General features: G+C 35.1%; 1 protein-coding gene across 6 annotated transcripts in view; it reads left to right on the forward strand.

Moving 5' to 3' along the window:
- SMAD2 (SMAD family member 2) overlaps positions 1 to 19,801 on the forward strand; it is a 107,249-nt gene that overhangs the window by 58,991 nt on the left and 28,457 nt on the right. For all 6 annotated transcript variants that reach the window (XM_079942157.1, XM_079942159.1, XM_079942156.1 and 3 more), the window contains 3 exons: positions 838 to 1,031; positions 1,840 to 1,974; positions 4,349 to 4,423. In XM_079942157.1, coding sequence (XP_079798283.1) covers positions 838 to 1,031; positions 1,840 to 1,974; positions 4,349 to 4,423 — 404 coding nt within the window. The remainder of the gene's footprint in view (positions 1 to 837; positions 1,032 to 1,839; positions 1,975 to 4,348; positions 4,424 to 19,801) is intronic.

Below are 19,801 nucleotides of genomic sequence, written 5' to 3' on the forward strand. Positions count from 1 at the left end.
CTTTTTTAAATTATTGCATCCCCTAAAGAATAGAAACTTTGATAACTATATTCTCATTTTAGTGTGAGGTTAGATTATAATCTGTCGTTGGCCTAATTTTTAAGTAGATACATAACCAGTTTTTTGCTAAATTTCTTGCTATCATCTAAATCTCATCTGTATACTAATAAGCACATACTTATTTACTGAACCCCTTATATCACAATTAATGCCAGGCTAACTCGTTTTTATGTTATCTTTTTTTATCACCTTATTCTCTTTTTTGAGCATATTGGTATTGGTCCATTTCATCTCATCATATTCATCACCATCTGCATTTATGTGTGAGCTGTATAGAAATATACCTCAGTACTCAAAGCAATCACAACTGGGTAATGAGTTACATTAGTTTTAGTAAGTTACTTTTACATCATTGTTGGTATTTATCATTCTTCACACTAGTTCCTTTTTTTGACAATTCTGTCACCTACAGAAATAATGCCCTTAAAAGCCTCCCTAAATAAGAGTTTGATTCACTAAAGATGGAAGTTGTTGACAAAAGTTTTTCAAGTATAGCTATATGATACTTTTTTTAAAAAATCACTTTTTCCCCAAGCGGTTACCCGTTCATTGACATTTGAGTCATTTATGTAGCATATTTATAAGAAACATACCCTAGTGTTGCTGCTTACTTTTATATGAGATCCATTAGATAACACATTTTTCTTCCTTGTACTCACTAAAACTAACTAAACGTCTGTCATTCCTTTCTTTATGCTCTTATTGTACTAATTTATCTCAATTGAGAACATTTTTTTTTTGAAGTTCCCACCTTTCTTTTCCCTTGCTTCCCAATAGGTCTCTTGATGGTCGTCTTCAGGTATCTCATCGGAAAGGACTGCCGCATGTAATATATTGCCGATTATGGCGCTGGCCTGATCTTCACAGCCATCATGAACTCAAGGCAATTGAAAACTGCGAATATGCTTTTAATCTTAAAAAGGATGAAGTATGTGTAAACCCTTACCACTACCAGAGAGTTGAGACACCAGGTAGGAAAAGTAGATTTTTTTCCCCTTGTTTTAATTAAATGCTTGAACTTAAGTGTATTAGGTACTCTTATACCTAATTGACCCAGGGAAATTTTGGTATAAAACTAATAAATTACCTTAAATTCAGTATATTTTTTGGCAGTAATTAAAAATACTTTTAAATTTTTTAACACATGTTATGGGAAAATATATCTTAGAGGGAAAGATATCTTAGTTTCTTGGAATAGCAAGCATTTCACATCAAAGTACATGTCTAGGAAATTCTAATCCCACAGATACACAGTCTGCTTAGAACTGAATGATATGTCTTATTACTTGTCTGCTGTACTACCTGTTTTCAGTAATTTTGCTCTTTGTTTTTTTGATGTACTTTAATGACATCATTTGCATCTAAGCAGTTCGGTAAAACTCATAGCAGGACTTTCAATTTACTTAGCTGTATACTTGAACTGTATACTTATACTGTATACTTGAAACTAAAAGAATACAGCTATATTTTCAAAAAATACCCCAAATCTGATTTTACAAATGTTTCTGCAACCTTTCCGATGAGGATTTATGAACTTCTGTGGTAATATAATATTACCAGGATCACTTTGTCCCCAAAAGTACAAGATAAATTGGAACTTGGAGATTTAGATTGTGGACTATGACAAGTTAAAATCATAATCAGGTTTGTCAGTTTCTCAATAGCCAAATAATGCCAAGTAGGTGGATCCTAAACTTCAAAAATTAATGAAAACTTTTAATACAGGTGTCACCCTCCCCTTTGCTCTGCCATTGACTTGGATTTCTTTTACTCTTTTAGTTTTGCCTCCAGTGTTAGTGCCACGGCATACTGAGATCTTAACAGAACTACCACCTCTGGATGATTATACCCACTCCATTCCAGAAAACACTAATTTCCCAGCGGGAATTGAGCCACAGAGTAATTATATCCCAGGTATTTTTGCCTCAGCATCTCCTAAAATTTGGGATAGATACAAATTTTGTTCATAAATGTTCAAGTATTAATAAATTATGGTTTGGCTTTTTACAATTTTTAGTTCTACAGACATAGCAACACGTATGTTGTGCTGAAAATCAGAAAACCTCTGTTTTAGTTGTTTTTCATCTGGGACTCAGTAATGCTGATAAATAAATGAACTGCATGGTTCTCAAATTCTGCTCTATTATATTATATGTCCAGTAATATCCCATGATATGGAAACTACTCTTTTAGTTTTCACTGTTTGTTAGGACAACAGCTAATAATTTCTTCCTTTTTTGTCTGTTTCCTTTTTTTTTGTTTTTTTTTTCCTAGCACAAACTAAAGGTAAAAGATTGAGCATTTAGCTATACTTAGGATTTTTTTAGTGTCTTTTTTCTCCTTGTGTAATATTTATCTATTCCGCTCTTATGTTTATTTTATACAACTGAAAATATGTAAGGAACTTGGAGTTTCAACTACATTTAAAAAATTGCTTTGTCTCATCATGGAAATAATGCTTGTTCATTGGAGATAATTTTGAAAACATAAGGAAAAGGAAGGATTTTTAAAAATAGCTAATTTTAAGGTTAGAAAGTGTTTTCTGATTATTTTAATGCTTTTTTCTTTTACTACTGTTCTATTCCAAAAGAGGATTTAAAGCTGTTTTTTGGGTAGCTGGGAAACCAACATTTTGAAAAGTTAGGACAGGGCAAAGATGTTGTGGAGAGTGGAGGCCAGGGTGAGGGGAAGGAGGATGAACAAAGGGCATTTAGTAGGGAGAAGAATTTGACTGGAAGTGGTTACGTGTGGGTTGTGGGTAGTGTTTTGGGTGAGGGAGTACTTAAGTCTCTGATGTGGGAATTAGTATAATTCAACAATACTTAGGAAACTGAGGTGTAAGCATACACTCTTGTAAGACACCTACCCAATAATTATATGGAGGGTGTTAGAATGTTTAGTGGCTTTCACTTGTGGAGATGTTTGGGCTTATTTTCCCTGTCGTCTTTACTTGTTTAGATTTGGGCATTTTACAAAGTAGAAAATCACAAGTGGATTACACCTATCTGCTTTTCTGGACAGTGGGGCTTTACCCAGCTCCAACTGACAGCAAAACCTTGGGATTCGCTTTTTAGTCCATCGCGAAAGAAATTTTAACATTTCCTCGAAAACACTAGTACCTTTGTTGTTTATTATTTTATAGATAACTAATAATGGAGAAAAATGAAAAAAGATAACATATTTATCAGTTCAGTATTTCTTCCTCTTTAGACCTTTGAGACATGAGTGGTTAAACTGGCAAAGCTCAGCTCTTTTTTTTAATTTGCTTTAACTTTTAAAATAGCACGTAATGGTATTTATTCTTATTTTTGTATTCTTTGTTGTTCGAGTGTATGAAAGAATTTATTTTATTCTCACATTAAAAATTTTGGGGTACTGACACTTAAAAAGAAAAGTTTGATACTTAAGTTAAAATTTATAGTTAGCTTATTGAAGAGAGATTATAAAAAGTTTATGAAGGAAGCCTTTAACCCACATCATTTAAACTTATTTTTTCCTCCTTGAAATTATAATTGGTAAAATTGTATAAATGTTTTTATTTTACATGAAGTTTATTCAGATATTCAGATGCTTCCTGAATATAAACATTTTGTTCATAAACCATATTGGAAATGGCACATTAGAATCTTAAGTATTTTCAGGAAGTAGTTTGCCTCAGTTTTGTGTAGCAGTCTGTATTTGAATTTAATTTTCTGCCTCAAGCATTCAAGATTTACTGGTTAGCAATCATGGAGCAATATACTTTTTAGGTAGAATTCAAGCTAGACCATTCCTGAACTATATTACCATATTTTGCCCTATAGAACCTAATGTAAGATGTAAGCCTGTATTATTTTGTAATCCAAAATCTTGTTTGCCTGTGTTGTGTGTCCTTTAATCATCTCTTAAGTACCCATCCATGATGGCCATTAGGTTAAAAAATAATCATAATTATGGGTACTAGATTCTTTGAAACATACCGATCAGAACTGAGGCATCTTTGAAGTTATGTTTTTGGCTCTTGCCCCAGAAAATACACATATGACAATGAGCCAGATATGTAAATAATAGCTAAGAAAATATGCACAGAGAGCTCAATTATATTACAAGTAAGTTTTAAGGATTCACCTATAAGGTTTGGATCAGAACCTGAATCTTAAGCCCTCAGTATCCAATATTGCTTTTTATAGAGATGTTATGTAACATTCCTATGTTATTTGGAGTGATTTGTTGGTTATCTTTGGTAGCTGGGAGAAAAGGCGATGAGATTAAATTGAACCTGTACGTGATTTGTTCTAAACTTTTTTAGAAACGCCACCTCCTGGATATATCAGTGAAGATGGAGAAACAAGTGATCAACAGTTGAACCAAAGTATGGATACAGGTAAAAATATTTTTCAAAATTCCTCAGTAATTAGATACACATTTTTGCCTTGTTGGAAACTCACTAGAGTTATTCATAACCCTTACATTTAGAGAAGTTGGGACATATCAAAAAAAAGAATCATCTTAATTTAATAATCATATTTGAATCATCAGAGGAGTCAGTGAAAGATTAACGTATGCTACTCTGCAGAATAATTGTTAGAATTTTCTCTTATTAGAGTAAACAAATAAAAATGGGAGAACACTCACTTTTCTTTTTAAAATATTGATATTCTGTGCTTCTGTTTAAAGTTTTAGGTACTCTATGAATAAATGTCTTTGTGATGAAAGATTCTAATTAATTATCCCAATAACAGGCTTTCAGAGGAACTTGGAAGTAAGAGATGGGGATCAGCTTTTCAGTGCTCTTTTAACTTACTAGTGAGTTCTGAATTATAGTAGATTGTTTACACAAAATACCTTGTATATTGTACCTGACCTAATGCAATTAATTTCTAATATTTAGCTATCAGCTTAAAACACAGTGAAGAAAAAATTGACGTGTAATACACATCAAAGCTTTAAAACAGTTGTTATGTAATAAAATGTATATAACCCATCAGAACTAACAGGTCACCAGTGAAATAGCTGTGATGTCATTGTAATTGTATGTTTTGATCTATTTCACCCTGGTTATATCTTAAGGATTGGACACCTTAATATCACAACCTCCCAAATTATAGCATCCGCTTTTCTACACAGTTTATACTAAAGCATTCTGCAGTTATGATAATCTAAGTTATTTTTTACATGGTGGGGGCTGGGGTGGTTGGCTTTTACAATAATTCTGTTGTTTAAATTCTTCCATTATTTAGACTCCCAAGTGAGGAAGTTTCTGCTATAGCTAATCATACTTATAGCTTTTCAAAATAGTAGATAACCAAGAAAAGTAGATGATGATCATTGGAAATAACGTATGTTTTTAAAAAAAAATTTTTTTTTGGCCGTGCAGCTTGTGGGATCTTAGTTCCCTGCCCTCAGCAGTGAAAGCGCAGAGTCCTAACCACTGGACCTCCAGGGAATTCCCTATATTATACATCTTAATGCAAATATCTTACGGCAAATGACATTTAGATTTCCGAATATATCTTCCTAAGAAATGCATGTGTGTCAAAGAACTGTATTCCTAAATCAGTCATGTTGATGGACAGTTGCTACTGTGACACTTAGAAGTGAATGCCAATAAAAATATGCCCTAATGACATCATTAATCATCAAGGAAATGCAAATCAAAACCATAATGACATATCACTTCACACCCTCTAGAATGGCTATAATCAAAAAAGGGGGAAGTCTCAATGAAGATTGGAGAAGTTGGAGTCTTCATATGTTGCTAATGGGAATGTAAAATGGTTCAGTTACCTTGGAAAGATTTGCTATTCCTCAAAGTTAAATATAGTATAACAATAGACCCAGCAATTTCACCCAAGAAAATTGAACACGTGTCCACATTAAACTTGTAAACAAATGTTCATGTAAGCATTATTCATAGTAGCCCAAAATTGGAAACAACCCAAACTGTCTATCAAATGATTAATGGATAAATTAAATGATTTATTTCCATACGTTAGAATATTATTCAGCCATATAAAGGAATGAAGTACTGATGCATGCTTCAACATTGATGAACCTTGAAAGCATTATATTAGGTGAAAGAAGCCAGGCACAAAAGGCCATAAGGATTCCAGTTAGTGCACAAATGCCTATTCTATAATATAGCTGAAACATGGGAAGAACAATAAGATGAATATAATCATTGGTTATGATAATGGTCAAAATCTAAAAGTGGATAATAAGCTGAATCAACTAAAATGAATTCAATGTTTTGGGGCTAGCTTTGAACGTAACCTAATATTTCTAATTCTGTTTCAGTGGGGGGAAATGTTACTGTCTTTTCAAAATGACACATTTAAAATTATTTAGTGTAATGACAGTAACAGTGTGAATATTTGATTCATGAGATGCTAAAAGTTGGTTTAAATACCAGTCTTCTACCTGCTATCTATTGTTCTCTCAGTGCCATGGGAAGAATTTTCTGACTGATGCAGGGTCCCAATTTAGAACAAAATTAACCTGTTTTTAAACTCTGGTCCATACCTTCCCTGAGGGAAGGACATAATTAAATTGATCTTTCAAGCTCTGCTGGAATAGAAGGAGTTAATATTTTTTAAAAGGGTAACCAGAGGAGAATTCTCTGGCAGTCCAGTAGTTAGGACTCCGCTTCTACTGCAGGAGGCATGGGTTCAATCCCTGGTCGGGGAACTAAGATCTAGCTGTGTGACCCTCCCCCACCAAAATAAATAAATAAATATAAACAAACAAAAAAGTAACCGTAGGACAAATAATGCAGAATACAGAACTGTATGAACAAGTACCTGTTATTTTTCGCTTTGCTTTTTCTTTTTTTAAAAATTTCTCCGGTCAAGCCTTCATTCTTTAAAGTTTGTGGACATTAAGGATCAGGCTGAACATCACAAGAAATATAAGTTTGATTTAGTTCTAATTTTTTTTTCTTGCAAGCCAGTCATTTTGTGTACCCCTAGACAAGGTTCACATACCCCACTTAGGAGACAGCTTCTCTAACCAAATGCATAGCGGCAGGATAGTATGGTTGGACTCTGAACTAGACTACCTGAGTTTGAATTGTCCCTCTGCTATATACTAGCTAGATGACCGAGGCACACAGTTTCCTTATTTGTAAATTAGGAATAATTATAGTACCAAACCCATAGGGTTGTTAATAGTTAATTTTTGTAAAGAAGTTAAATGTTCCTAACTTACAGTAAATACTATGTGAGTATATTTAAAGAAAATATAAAAGGATGAATTAACCATTAAGAAAAAGGAAGAAACTTGATTGCATGAAAATTAGAAGTAAATTGAGGGACTGAGATCCAGAAGCAGAAGCAGTTTAATCTTCATGACTACAATCTTCTAAATAAAATAGGAAAATAAGGTTATTTGTCAAGAACGGAGGGTCAGGTTTGAGAACTTAAAGGTAGTGGTCTTATTGGCTATGCCATCTGTGCAGTGTTTTACAGTTTTTAGCATAGATATATAGCATTTCTGTCATTAGATGCATTCTTCACTGTTTTAACCTTTTCATGCTATTGTAAATGTTTATTTTTCAATTTTATTTTTAATTGTTTTTTCCTAGGATATAGAATAAAATTTGATTTTTGTATGTTGATCTTTTTTCCTGAACTTTGCTAAAATCACTTTTTGTATCTAGTATTCTGTAGATTCCTAAGATTTTCTGTACATACTACCTTGCCATCTCTTAAATAAAGACAGTTTTACTTCTTGCTTTCTAATCTTTATGCTTTCTTCTTTTTCTGTTCTGGCTGAGACCTACAGTAAACTATTGAATAGAAATACTAAGAATGGATATTTTTGCATTGTTCTTGATCATAGGGGGAATACATTTAATAATTCCCCCAATAAGTTAGATGTTAATTATAGATTTTTAATAGATTATCTTTATCAGATTGAGGATTTTCCATTCTGTTCCTAGCGTTCTGAGTGTTTGTAATGAGTGGCTGTGGAATTTTGCCCATACTTTTTCTGCATCTATTGAGAAGATAATACAGTTTTACTCTTCTTGAGTGAATTCCACTAAATGATTTTTCTAATAACAAATGAATTTTGACCTTATTTGGTTATGATAAATTATACTTTTAAAATATTTATGGATTTGATTTGCTAATGTTCTTAAAAGGATTTTCACATCTATGTTTATGAGAGATTTTGGTCTTTAGTTTTCTTGTAATGTTTTTCTGTAGTTTCAATATCATAATTATGCTGGGATCAAAATATATTGGATGAGGTTTTCTAATATTTTCTGAAAGACTGCATAGGATTGGAATTAATTCTTCCTTAAACACTTGATAGCTTCTACCAGAGAAGCCATCATTTATAGCGAAGGGTTTTTTAAATTGAGAGTTATTTAGATTTTCAATTTTTTGTGTTGGTGTGCTAACTTGTGTCTTATAAGATATTTTGTTCATCTGAATGGTAGATTTTATTGCTATAAAGTTATTTCTAATCTGTTATCCTCTTGTTGTCTGCAATATCAAGTAAATCTTGATGACCCATTTTTTACTTAAAATGTTGATAGTTTGACTTTTCTCTTTTATTCTTGATAAGTCTTGCAGGGGCTTTATCAGTTAATATTTTTAAAGAACCAGTTTTTGGCTTCTTAAACTTTTCTCTTGTGTTTGCCTTTTTACTGCTTGATTTTATTTCTATTCTGCATTATTTTCTTCTACTTACTTCCCATTTAATTTGGTCGTTTTAGATCCTTGTAGCTTAAATTTAGGTCATTGATTCTTTTGTATTTTTTTCGATTGATTCTTTTTTTCTTGTCTGAGCCTCTATACATTATTTATTTAATTTTGTTTATTTTTTTACACAGCAGTGTCTTATGAGTTATCCATTTTATACATATTAGTGTATATATGTCAATCCCAATCTCCCAATTCATCACCCCCTTCCGCCCCCCAGCCACTTTCACCCCTTGGTGTCCATACGTTTCTTCTCTACATCTGTATCTCAATTTCTGCCCTGCAAACCGGTTCATCTGTACCATTTTTCTAGGTTCCACATATATGCGTTAATATACGATATTTGTTTTTCTCTTTCTGACTGACTTCACTGTATATGACAGTCTCTAGATCCATCCACGTCTCTGCAAATGACCCAATTTCGTTCCTTTTTATGGCTGAGTAATATTCCATTGTATATATGTACCACATCTTCTTTATCCATTCGTCTGTCGATGGGCATTTAGGTTGCTTCCATGTCCTGGCTATTGTAAACAGAGCTGCAATGAACATTTTGGTACATGACTCTTTTTGAATTATGGTTTTCTCAGGGTATATGCCCAGTAGTGGGATTGCTGGGTCATATGGTAATTTTTTAGTTTTTTAAAGAACCTCCATACTGTTCTCCATAGTGCCTGTATCCATTTACATTCCCACCAACAGTGCAAGAGTGTTCCCTTTCCTCCACACCCTCTCCAGCTTTTATTGTTTGGAGATTTTCTGGTGATGCCCATTCTGACTGGTGTGAGGTGAAACCTCATTGTAGTTTTGATTTGCATTTCTCTAATAATTAGTGATGTCGAGCAGCTTTTCATGTGCTTCTTTGCCATCTGTATGTCTTCTTCGGAGAAATGTCTATTTAGGTCTTCTGCCCATTTTTGGATGGGTTGTTTGTTTCTTTAATATTGAGCTGCATGAGCTGTTTACATATTTTGGAGATTAATCTTTGTTGATTCGTTTGCAAATATTTTCTCCCATTCTGAGGGTTTTCTTTTTGTCTTGTTTGTAGTTTCCTTTGCTGTGCAAAAGCATTTAAGTTTCATTAGGTCCCATTTGTTTGTTTTTATTTCCATTACTCTAGGAGATGGATCTAAAAAGATCTTGCTGTGATTTATGTCAAAGAGTGTTCTTCCTATGTTTTCCTCTAAGAGTTTTATAGTGTCAGGTATTATATTTAGGTCTCGAATGCATTTTGAGTTTATTTTTGTGTATGGTGTTAGGGAGTGTTTGAATTTCGTTCTTTTACATGTACATGAAACTAGCTGTCCAGTGTCCCCAGCACCACTTATTGAAGACACTGTCTTTTCTCCGTTGTATATCCTTGCCTCGTTTGTCATAGATTAGTTGACCATAGGTGTGTGGGTTTATCTCTGGGCTTTCTATCCTGTTCCATTGATCTATATTTCTGTTTTTGTGCCAGTACCGTATTGTCTTGATTACTGTAGTTTTGTAGTATAGTCTGAAGTCAGGGAGTCTGATTCCTCCAGCTCCGTTTTTTCCCTTAAGACTGCTCTGGTTATTCGGAGTCTTTTGTGTCTCCATACAAATTTTAAGATTTTTTGTTCTAGTTCTAGAAAAATTCCATTGGTAATTTGATAGGGATTGAGTTGAATCTGCAGATTACTTTGGGTAGTATAGTTATTTTCACAATATTGATTCTTCCAGTCCAAGAACATGCTATATCTCTCCATCTGTTTGTATCATCTTTCATTTCTTTCATCAGTGTCTTATAGTTTTCTGTGTACAGGTCTTTTGTCTCCCTACGTAGGTTTATTCCTAGGTATTCTATTCTTTTTGTTGCAGTGGTAAATGGGAGTGTTTCCTTAATTTCTCTTTCAGATTTTTCATCATTAGTGTATAGGAATGCAAGAAATTTCTGTGCATTAATTTTGTATCCTGCAACTTTACCAAATTCATTGATTAGCTCTAGTATCTTTCTGGTGGCATCTTTAGGATTCTCTATGTGTAGTATCATGTCATCTGCAAACAGTGACAGTATTACTTCTTTTCCAATTTGTATTCCCTTTATTTCTTTTTCTTCTCTGATCGCCGTGACTAGGACTTCCAAAACTATGTTGAATAGTAGTGGCGAGAGTGCACATCCGTGTTGTGGTCCTGATCTTAGAGGAAATGCTTTCAGTTTTTCACCATTGAGAATGGTATTTGCTGTGGGTTTGTCGTATATGGGCTTTATTTTGTTGAGGTAGTTTCCTTCTATGCCCACTTTCTGGAGAGTTTCTATCGTAAATGGGTGTTGAATTTTGTCAAAAGCTTTTTCTGTGTCTATTGAGATGATATGGTTTTTCTTCTTCAGTTTGTTAATATGGTGTATCACATTGATTGATTTGTGTGTATTGAAGAATCCTTGCATTCCTGGGATAAATCCCACTTGATCATGGTATATGATCCTTTTAATGTGTTGTTGGATTCTGTTTGCTAGTCTTTGGTTGTGGATTTCTACATCTATATTCATCAGTGATATTGGTCTGTAGTTTTCTTTTTTTGTAGTATGTTTGGTTTTGATATCAGGGTGATGGTGGGTTCATAGAATGAGTTTGGGTGTGTTCCTTCCTCTGCAATTTTTTGGAAGAGTTTGAGAAGGATTGGTGTTAGCTCTTCTCTAAATGTTTGATAGAATTCACCTGTGAAGCCATCTGGTCCTGAACTTTTGTTTGTTGGAAGATTTTTAATCACAGTTTTAATTTCATTACTTGTGATTGGTCTGCTCATATTTTCTGTTTCTTCCTTGTTCAGTCTTGGAAGGTTATACCTTTCTCAGAATTTGTCCATTTTATTGGCATAGAGTTGCTTGTAGTATTCTCTTAGGCTGCTTTGTATTTCTGCGGTGTCTGTTGTAACTTCTTCTATTTCATTTCAAATTTTATTATTTTGAGTCCTCTTCCTCTTTTTCTTGATGAGTCTGGCTAATGGTTTATGTTTATCTTCACAAAGAACCAGCTTTTAGTTTTATTGATCTTTGCCATTGTTTTCTTTGTCTCTATTTCATTTATTTCTGCTCTGATCTTTATGATTTCTTTCCTTCTACTAACTTTGGGTTTTGGTTGTTCTTCTTTCTCTAGTTCCTTTAGGTGTTAGGTTAGATTGTTTATTTGAGATGTTTGTTGTTTCTTTAGGTAGGATTGTATTCCTGTAAACTTCCCTCTTAGAACTGCTTTTGCTGCATCCCGTAGGTTTTGGATCGTCATGTTTTCATTGTCATTTGTCTCTAGGTATTTTTTGATTTCCTCTTTGATTTCTTCGGTGATCTCTTGGTTATTTAGTAATGTATTGTTTAGCCTCTATGTGCTTGTGGGGTTTTTTAACTTTTTTTCTCTGTAATTGATTTCTAATCTCATAGTGTTGTGGTCAGAAAAGATGCTTGATATGATTTCAATTTCTTAAATTTACTGAGGCTTCATTTGTGACCTAAAATGTGATCCATCATGGAGAATGTTTCATGTGCACTTGAGAAGAAAGTGTAATCTGCAGTTTTTGGATGCAATGTCCTATAAATATCAATTAAATCTATCTGGTCTATTGTGTCATTTTTTTTTTTTTTTTTTTTTTTGCGGTACGCAGGCCTCTCACTGTTGTGGCCTCTCCCGTTGTGGAGCACAGGCTCCGGAGCACAGGCTCAGTGGCCATGGCTCACGGGCCCAGCCGCTCCGCGGCATGTGGGACCCTCCCGGACCGGGGCACGAACCCGTGTCCCCTGCATCGGCAGGCGGACTCTCAACCACTGTGCCACCAGGGAAGCCTATTGTGTCATTTAAAGCTTGTGTTTCCTTATTAATTGTCTGGATGATCTGTCCATTGGTGTAAGTGAGGTGTTAAAGTCCCCCACTATTATTGTGTTACTGTCGATTTCCTCTTATAGTTTTTAGCACTTGCCTTATGTATTGATGTGTTCCTATGTTGGGTGCATATATATTTATAATTGTTATATCTTCTTCTTGGATTGATCCCTTGATCATTATGTCGTGTCCTTCCTTGTCTCCTATAACATTCTTTATTTTAAGGTCTGTTTTATCTGATGTGAGTATTGCTACTTCAGCTTTCTTTTGATTTCCATTTGCATGGAATATCTTTTTCCATCCCCTCACTTTCAGTCTGTATGTGTCTCTAGGTCTGAAGTGGGTCTCTTGTAGAGACAGCATATGTGTGGGTCTTGTTTTTGTATTCATTCAGTGAGCCTCTGCCTTTTGATTGGGGCATTTAATCCATTCACGTTTAAGGTAATTATCGATATGTATGTTCCTATGACCATTTTCTTAATTGTTTTGGGTTTGTTTTTGTAGGTCCTTTTCTTCTCTTGTGTTTCCCACTTAGAGAAGAAGTTCCTAAACATTTGTTGTAGAGCTGGTTTGTGGGGACTGAATTCTTTTAGCTTTTGCTTGTCTGTAAAGCTTTTGATTTCTCCATCAAATCTGAATGAGATCCTTGCCGGGTAGAGTAATCTTGGTTGTGGGTTCTTCCCTTTCATCACTTTAAATATGTTATGCCACTCCCTTCTGGCTTGTAGAGTTTCTGCTGAGAAATCAGCTGTTAACCTTATGGGAGCTCCTTTATATGTTATTTGTCGTTTTTCCCTTGCTGCTTTCAATAATTTTTCTTTGTATTTAATTTTTGCCAGTTTGATTACTGTGTGTCTCGGTGTCTTTCTCCTTGGGTTTATCCTGTATGGGACTGTCTGCGCTTCTTGGACTTGGGTGGCTATTTTTTCTCCCGTGTTAGGGAAGTTTTAGACTATAATCTCTTCATATATTTGCTCGGGTCCTTTCTCTCTCTCTTCTCCTTCTGGGACCCCAATAATGCGAATGTTGTTGTGTTTAATGTTGTCCCAGAGGTCTCTTAGGCTGTCTTCATTTCTTTTCATTCTTTTTTCTTTATTCTGTTCTGCAGCCGTGAATTCCACCATTCTGTCTTCTAGGTCACTTATCCGTTCTTCTGCCTCAGTTATTCTGCTGTTGATTCCTCGTAGTGTGTTTGTCATTTCAGTTATTGTATTGTTCATCTCTGTTTGTTCTTTAATTCTTCTAGGTCTTTATTAAACATTTCTTGCACCTTCTTGATCTTTGCCTCCATTTTTTTTCCGAGGTCCTGGATCATCTTCACTATCATTATTCTAAATTCTTTTTCTTGAAGCTGGCTTATCTCCACTTCATTTAGTTGTTTTTCTGGGGTTTTATCTTGTTCCTTCATCTGGTATATAGCCCTCTGCCTTTTCATCTTGTCTACCTTTCTGTGAATGTGGTTTTTGTTCCACAGGCTGCAGGATTGTAGTTCTTCTTGCTTCTGCTGTCTGCCCTCTGGTGGATGAGGCTATCTAAGAGGATTGTGCACGTTTCCTGATGGGAGTGACTGGTCATTAATTCTTTTCTAATGTAAGCATTTAAAATTAAAATTTCCCTCTAAGCCGTACTTTAGCTTCATACCAAAAGTTTTAATAAGTTATTTTTCATTATTATTATTATTATTCAACATCTTTATTGGAGCATAATTGCTTCATAATGGTGTGTTAGTTTCTACTGTATAACAAAGTGAATGAGCTATACATATACATCTATCCGCATATGGCCTCTCTCTTGCGTCTCCCTCTCACCCTCCCTATCCCACCCCTCTTGGTGGGCAAAGAGCAATGAGCTGATCTCCCTGTGCTATGCAGCTGCTTTCCAATAGCTATCTGTTTTACATTTTGTAGTGTATATATGTCCATGCCACTCTCTCATTTCCTCCCAGCCTACCCTTCCCCCTCCCCATGTCCTGAAGTCCATTCTCTATGTCTGCATCTTTATTCCTGTCTAGCCCCAAGGTTCTTCAGAACCTTTTTTTTTTTTAAGATTTAATATATATGTGTTAGCATACAGTATTTGTTTTTCTCTTTCTGACTTACTCCACTCTGTATGATCCATCCACCTCAGTACAAATAACTCAATTTCGTTTCTTTTTATGGCTGAGTTATATTCCATTGTATATATGTATATATATACATATTCTTTATCCATTCATCTTAGGTTGACACTAAGATGGACACTTTGGTTGGTTCCATGTCTTGGCTATTGTAAATAAAGCTGCAGTGAACATTGTGGTACATGACTCTTTTTTTGAGTTATGGTTTTCTCAGGGTATATGCCAAGTAAGGGGATTGCTCTGTCATATGGTAGTCCTATTTTGAGTTTTTTGAGGAACCTCCATACTGTTCTCCGTAGTGGCTGTATCAGTTTACGTTCCCACCAACAGTGCAAGAGGGTTCCCTTTTCTCCACACCCTCTCCAGCATTTATTGTTTGTAGATTTCTTTGATGATAGCCATTCTGACCAGTGTGAGGTGATAACTCATTGTAGCTTTGATTTGCATTTCTCTAATAATAAGTGATGTTGAGAATCCTTTCATGTGTTTGTTGGCAATCTGTATATCTTCTTTGGAGAAATTTCTGTTTAGGTCTTCTGCCCATTTTTGGATTGGGTTGTTTGTTTTTTTGATATTGAGCTGCATGTGCTGCCTATATATTTTGGAGATTAATCCTTTGTCAGTTGCTTCGTTTGCAAATATTTTCTCCCATCCTGAGGGTTGTCTTTTCATCTTGTTTATGGTTTCCTTTGCTGTGCAAAAGCTTGTAAATTTCATTAGGTCCCATTTGTTTATTTTTGTTTTTATTTCCATTTCTCTAGGAGGTGGGTCAAAAAGGACCTTGCTTTGATTTATATCATAGAGTGTTCTGCCTATGTTGTCCTCTAAAAGTTTTATAGTGTCTGCCCTTTATTAGGTCTTTAATCCATTTTGAGTTTATTTTTGTGTATGGTGTTAGGGAGTGTTCTAATTTCATTCTTTTCCGTGTAGCTGTCCAGTTTTCCGAGTACCACTTACTGAAGAGGATGTCTTTTCTCCACTGTATATTCTTAACCTCTTTTATCAAAGATAAAGTGACCATATGTGCATGAGTTTATCTTATATTCTTACCTCCTTTATCAAAGATAAGGTGACCATGTGTGCATGGGTTTATCTCTGGGCTTTCTATCCTTTTCTATTGATCTATATTTCTATTTTTGTGCCAATACCGTACTGCCTTGATTACTGTACGTTTTTAGTATAGTCTGAAGTTAGGGATCCTGATTCTTCCAGCTCCGTTTTTCTTTCTCAAGATTGCTTTGGCTAATCTGGGTCTTTGGTGTTTCCATACAAATTGTGAAATTTTTTTGTTGTAGTTCTGTCAAAAATGCTGTTGGTAGTTTGATAGGGATTGCATTGAATCTCTAGATTGCTTTGGGTAGTATAGTCATTTTCACAATATTGATTCGTCCAATCGAAGAACATGGTATATCTCTCCGTTTGTATCATCTTTCATTTCTTTCATCAGTGTCTTATAGTTTTCTGCATACAGGTCTTTTGTCTCCTTAGGTAGGTTTATTCCTAGGTATTTTATTCTTTTTGTTGCAATGATAAATGGGAGTGTTTCCTTAATTTCTCTTTCAGGTTTCTCATCATTACTGTATAGGAATGCAAGAGATTTCTGTGCATTAATTTTGTATCCTGCTACTTTACCAAATTAATTGATTAGCTCTAGTATCTTTCTGGTGGCATCTTTAGGATTCTCTATGTATAGTATCATGCCATCGGCAAACAGTGACAGCTTTAATTCTTCTTTTCCGATTTGGATTCCTTTTATTTCTCTTTCTTCTCTGGTTGCTGTGGCTAAAACCTCCAAAACTATGTTGAATAATATTGGCGAGAGTGGACATCCTTGTCTTGTTTCCTATCTTAGAGGAAATGGTTTCAGTTTTTCACCATTGAGAATGATGTTGGCTGTGGGTTTGTCATATATGCCCTTTATTATGTTGAGGTAAGTTCCCTCTGTGCCTACTTTCTGGAGGGTTTGTATGATAAATGGGTGTTGAATACTGTCAAAAGCTTTTTCTGCGTCAATTGAGATGATCATAAGGTTTTTCTCCTTCAGGTTGTTAATTTGGCTTATCACCTTGATTGATTTGTGTACATTGAAGAATCCTTGCATTCTTGAGATAAACCCCACTTCATCATGGTGTGTGATCCTTTTAATGTGCTGCTGGATTCTGTTTGCTAGTATTTTGTTGAGGATTTTTGCATCTGTGTTCATCAGTGATATTGGTTTGTAGTTTTCTTTTTTTGTGGCATGTTTGTCTGGTTTTGGTATCAGGATGATGGTGGCCTCGTAGAATGAGTTTGGGAGTGTTGCTCCCTCTGCTGTGTTTTGAAGAGTTTCAGCAGGATAGGTGTTAGCTCTTCTCTAAATGTTTGATAGAATTTGCCTGTGAAGCTGTCTGGTCCTGGGCTTTTGTTCGTTTGAAAATTTTTGATCGCAGTCTCAGTTTCAGTGCTTGTGATTAGTCTGTTTATATTTTCTATTTCTTCCTGGTTCAGTCTCAGAAGGTTGTGCATTTCTAAGAATTTGTCCATTTCTTCCAGGTTGTCCATTTTATTGGCATATAGTTGCTTGTAGTAATCTCTCATGATCCTTTGTATTTCTGCAGTGTCAGTTGTTACTTCTCCTTTTTCATTTCTAATTCTATTGATTTGAGTCTTCTCCCTTTTTTTCTTGATGAATCTGGCTAATAGCTTATCAATTCTGTTTATCTTCTCAAAGAACCAGCTTTTAGTTTTATTGATCTTTGCTATCATTTCCTTCATTTCTTTTTCCTTTATTTCTGATCTGATCTGTATGATTTCTTTCCTTCTGCTGACTTTGTATTTTGTTAGTTCTTCTTTCTCTAGTGCCTTTAGGTGTAAGTTTAGATTGTTTATTTGAGATGTTTCTTGAGGTAGGCTTGTATAGCTATAAACTTCCCTCTTAGAAATGCTTTTACTGCATCCCATAGGTTTTGGATCATTGTGTTTTCATTGTCATTTGTCTCTAGGTATTTTTTGGTTTCCTTTTTGATTTCTTCAATGATCTCTTGGTTATTTAGTAGTGTATTGTTTAGCCTCCATGTATTTGTATTTATTACACATTTTTTCCTGTAATTGATATCCAGTCTCATAGTGTTGTGGTCGGATAAGATACTTGATATGATTTCAGTTTTCTTAAATTTACCAAGGGTTTATTTGTGACCCTCGATATGGTCTCTCCTGGAGAATGTTCCATGAGCACTTGAGAACAAAGTGTAATCTGCTGGATGGAATGTCCTATAAATATCAGTTAAGTCCCTCTTGTTTAATGTATCATTTAAAGCTAGTGTTTCCTTATTTATTTTCGTTTTGCATGATCAGTCCATTGGTGAAAGTGGGGTGTTGAAATCCCCTACTGTGATTGTGTTACCTTCAGTTTCCCCTTTTATGGCTCTTAGCATTTGCCTTAAGTATTGAGGTGCTCCTATGTTGGGTGCATATATATTTACAAGTGTTATATCTTCTTCTTGGATTGATCCTTGATCATTATGTAGTGTCCTTCCTTATCTCTTGTAATAGTCTTTATTTCAAAGTCTGTTTTGTCTGATATGAGATTTGCTACTCCAATTTTCTTTTGATTTCCATTTGCGTGGAATATCTTTTTCAATCCTGTCACTTTCAGTGTGTATGTGTCCCTAGGTCTGAAGTGGGTCTCTTGTAGACAGCATATATATGGGTCTTCTTTTTTTATCCGTTCAGCCAGTCTGTATCTTTTGGATGCAGCATTTAATCCATTTACGTTTAAGGTAGCTATCGATATGTATGTTCCTGTTAACCATTTTCTTAATTGTTTTAGGTTTGTTATTGTAGGTCTTTTCCTTCTCTTGTGTTTCCTGCCTAGAGAAGTTCCTTTAGCATTTGTTGTATAGCTGGTTTGCTGGTGCTGAATTCTTTTAGCTTTTGCTTGTCTGTAAGGGTTTTAATTCTTCCATCGAATCTTCATGAGATCCTTCCTGGGTAGAGTAATCTTGGTTGTAGGGTTTTCTCTTCCATCACTTTAAATATGTCCTGCCACTCCCTTCTGGCTTGCAGAGTTTCTGCTGAAAGTTCAACTGGTAACCTTATGGGGATTCCCTTGTATGTTAATTGTTGCTTTTCCCTTGCTGCTTTTAATATTTTTTCTTTGTATTTAATTTTTGATAGTTTGATTAAAATGTGTCTTGGCGTGTTCCTCCTTGAATTTATCCTGTTTGGGACTCTCTGTGCTTCCTGAACTTGATTGACTATTTTCTTTCCCATATTAGGGAAGTTTTCAACTATAATCTCTTCAAATATTTTCTCAGTCCCTTTTTTAATATCTTCTTCTGGGACCCCAGTAATTCGAATGTTGGTGTGTTTAATGCTGTCCCAGACGTCTCTCAGATTGTCCTCAATTCTTGTCATTCTTTTTCCTTTATTCTGCTCTGCGGTAGTTATTTCCACTATTTTATCTTCCAGGTCACTTACCCGTTCTTCTGCCTCAGTTATTCTGCTATTGATTTCTTCTAGAGAATTTTTAATTTCATTTATTGTGTTGTTCATCATTGTTTGTGTGTTCTTTAGGTCTTCTAGGTCCTTGTTAAATATTTCTTGTATTTTCCCCATTCTGTTTCCAAGATTTTGGATCATCTTTACTATCATTACTCTGAAGTCTTTTTCAGGTTTCCAAGATTTTGGATCATCTTTACTATCATTACTCTGAAGTCTTTTTCAGGTAGACTGCCTGTTTCCTCCTCATTTGTTTGGTCTGGTGGGTGTTCCCCTTGTGCATCTGCTGTGTATTTCTCTGTCTTCTCATTTTGCTTAACTTACAGTGTTTGGGGTCTGTGTTTCACAGGCTGCAGGTTCATAGTTCCCATTGTTTTTGGTGTCTGCTCCCAGTGGGTAAGGTTGTTTCAGTGGGTTGTGTACCTCTTCCTGGTAGAGGGGACTGGCGCCCATGTTCTGGTGGATGAGGCTGGATCTTGTCTTTCTGGTGGGCAGGGCCACGTCCAGTGGTGTGTTTTGGGGTGTTTGTGAACTTACCATTTTAGGCAGCCTCTCTGCTAATTGGTGGTTTTGTGTTCCTGTCTTGCTAGTTGTTTGGCATAGGGTGTCCAGCACTGTAGCTTGCT

The sequence above is a fragment of the Stenella coeruleoalba genome (genome assembly GCF_951394435.1).
Source record: "Stenella coeruleoalba genome assembly, chromosome: 14".
Taxonomy (NCBI): domain Eukaryota; kingdom Metazoa; phylum Chordata; class Mammalia; order Artiodactyla; family Delphinidae; genus Stenella; species Stenella coeruleoalba.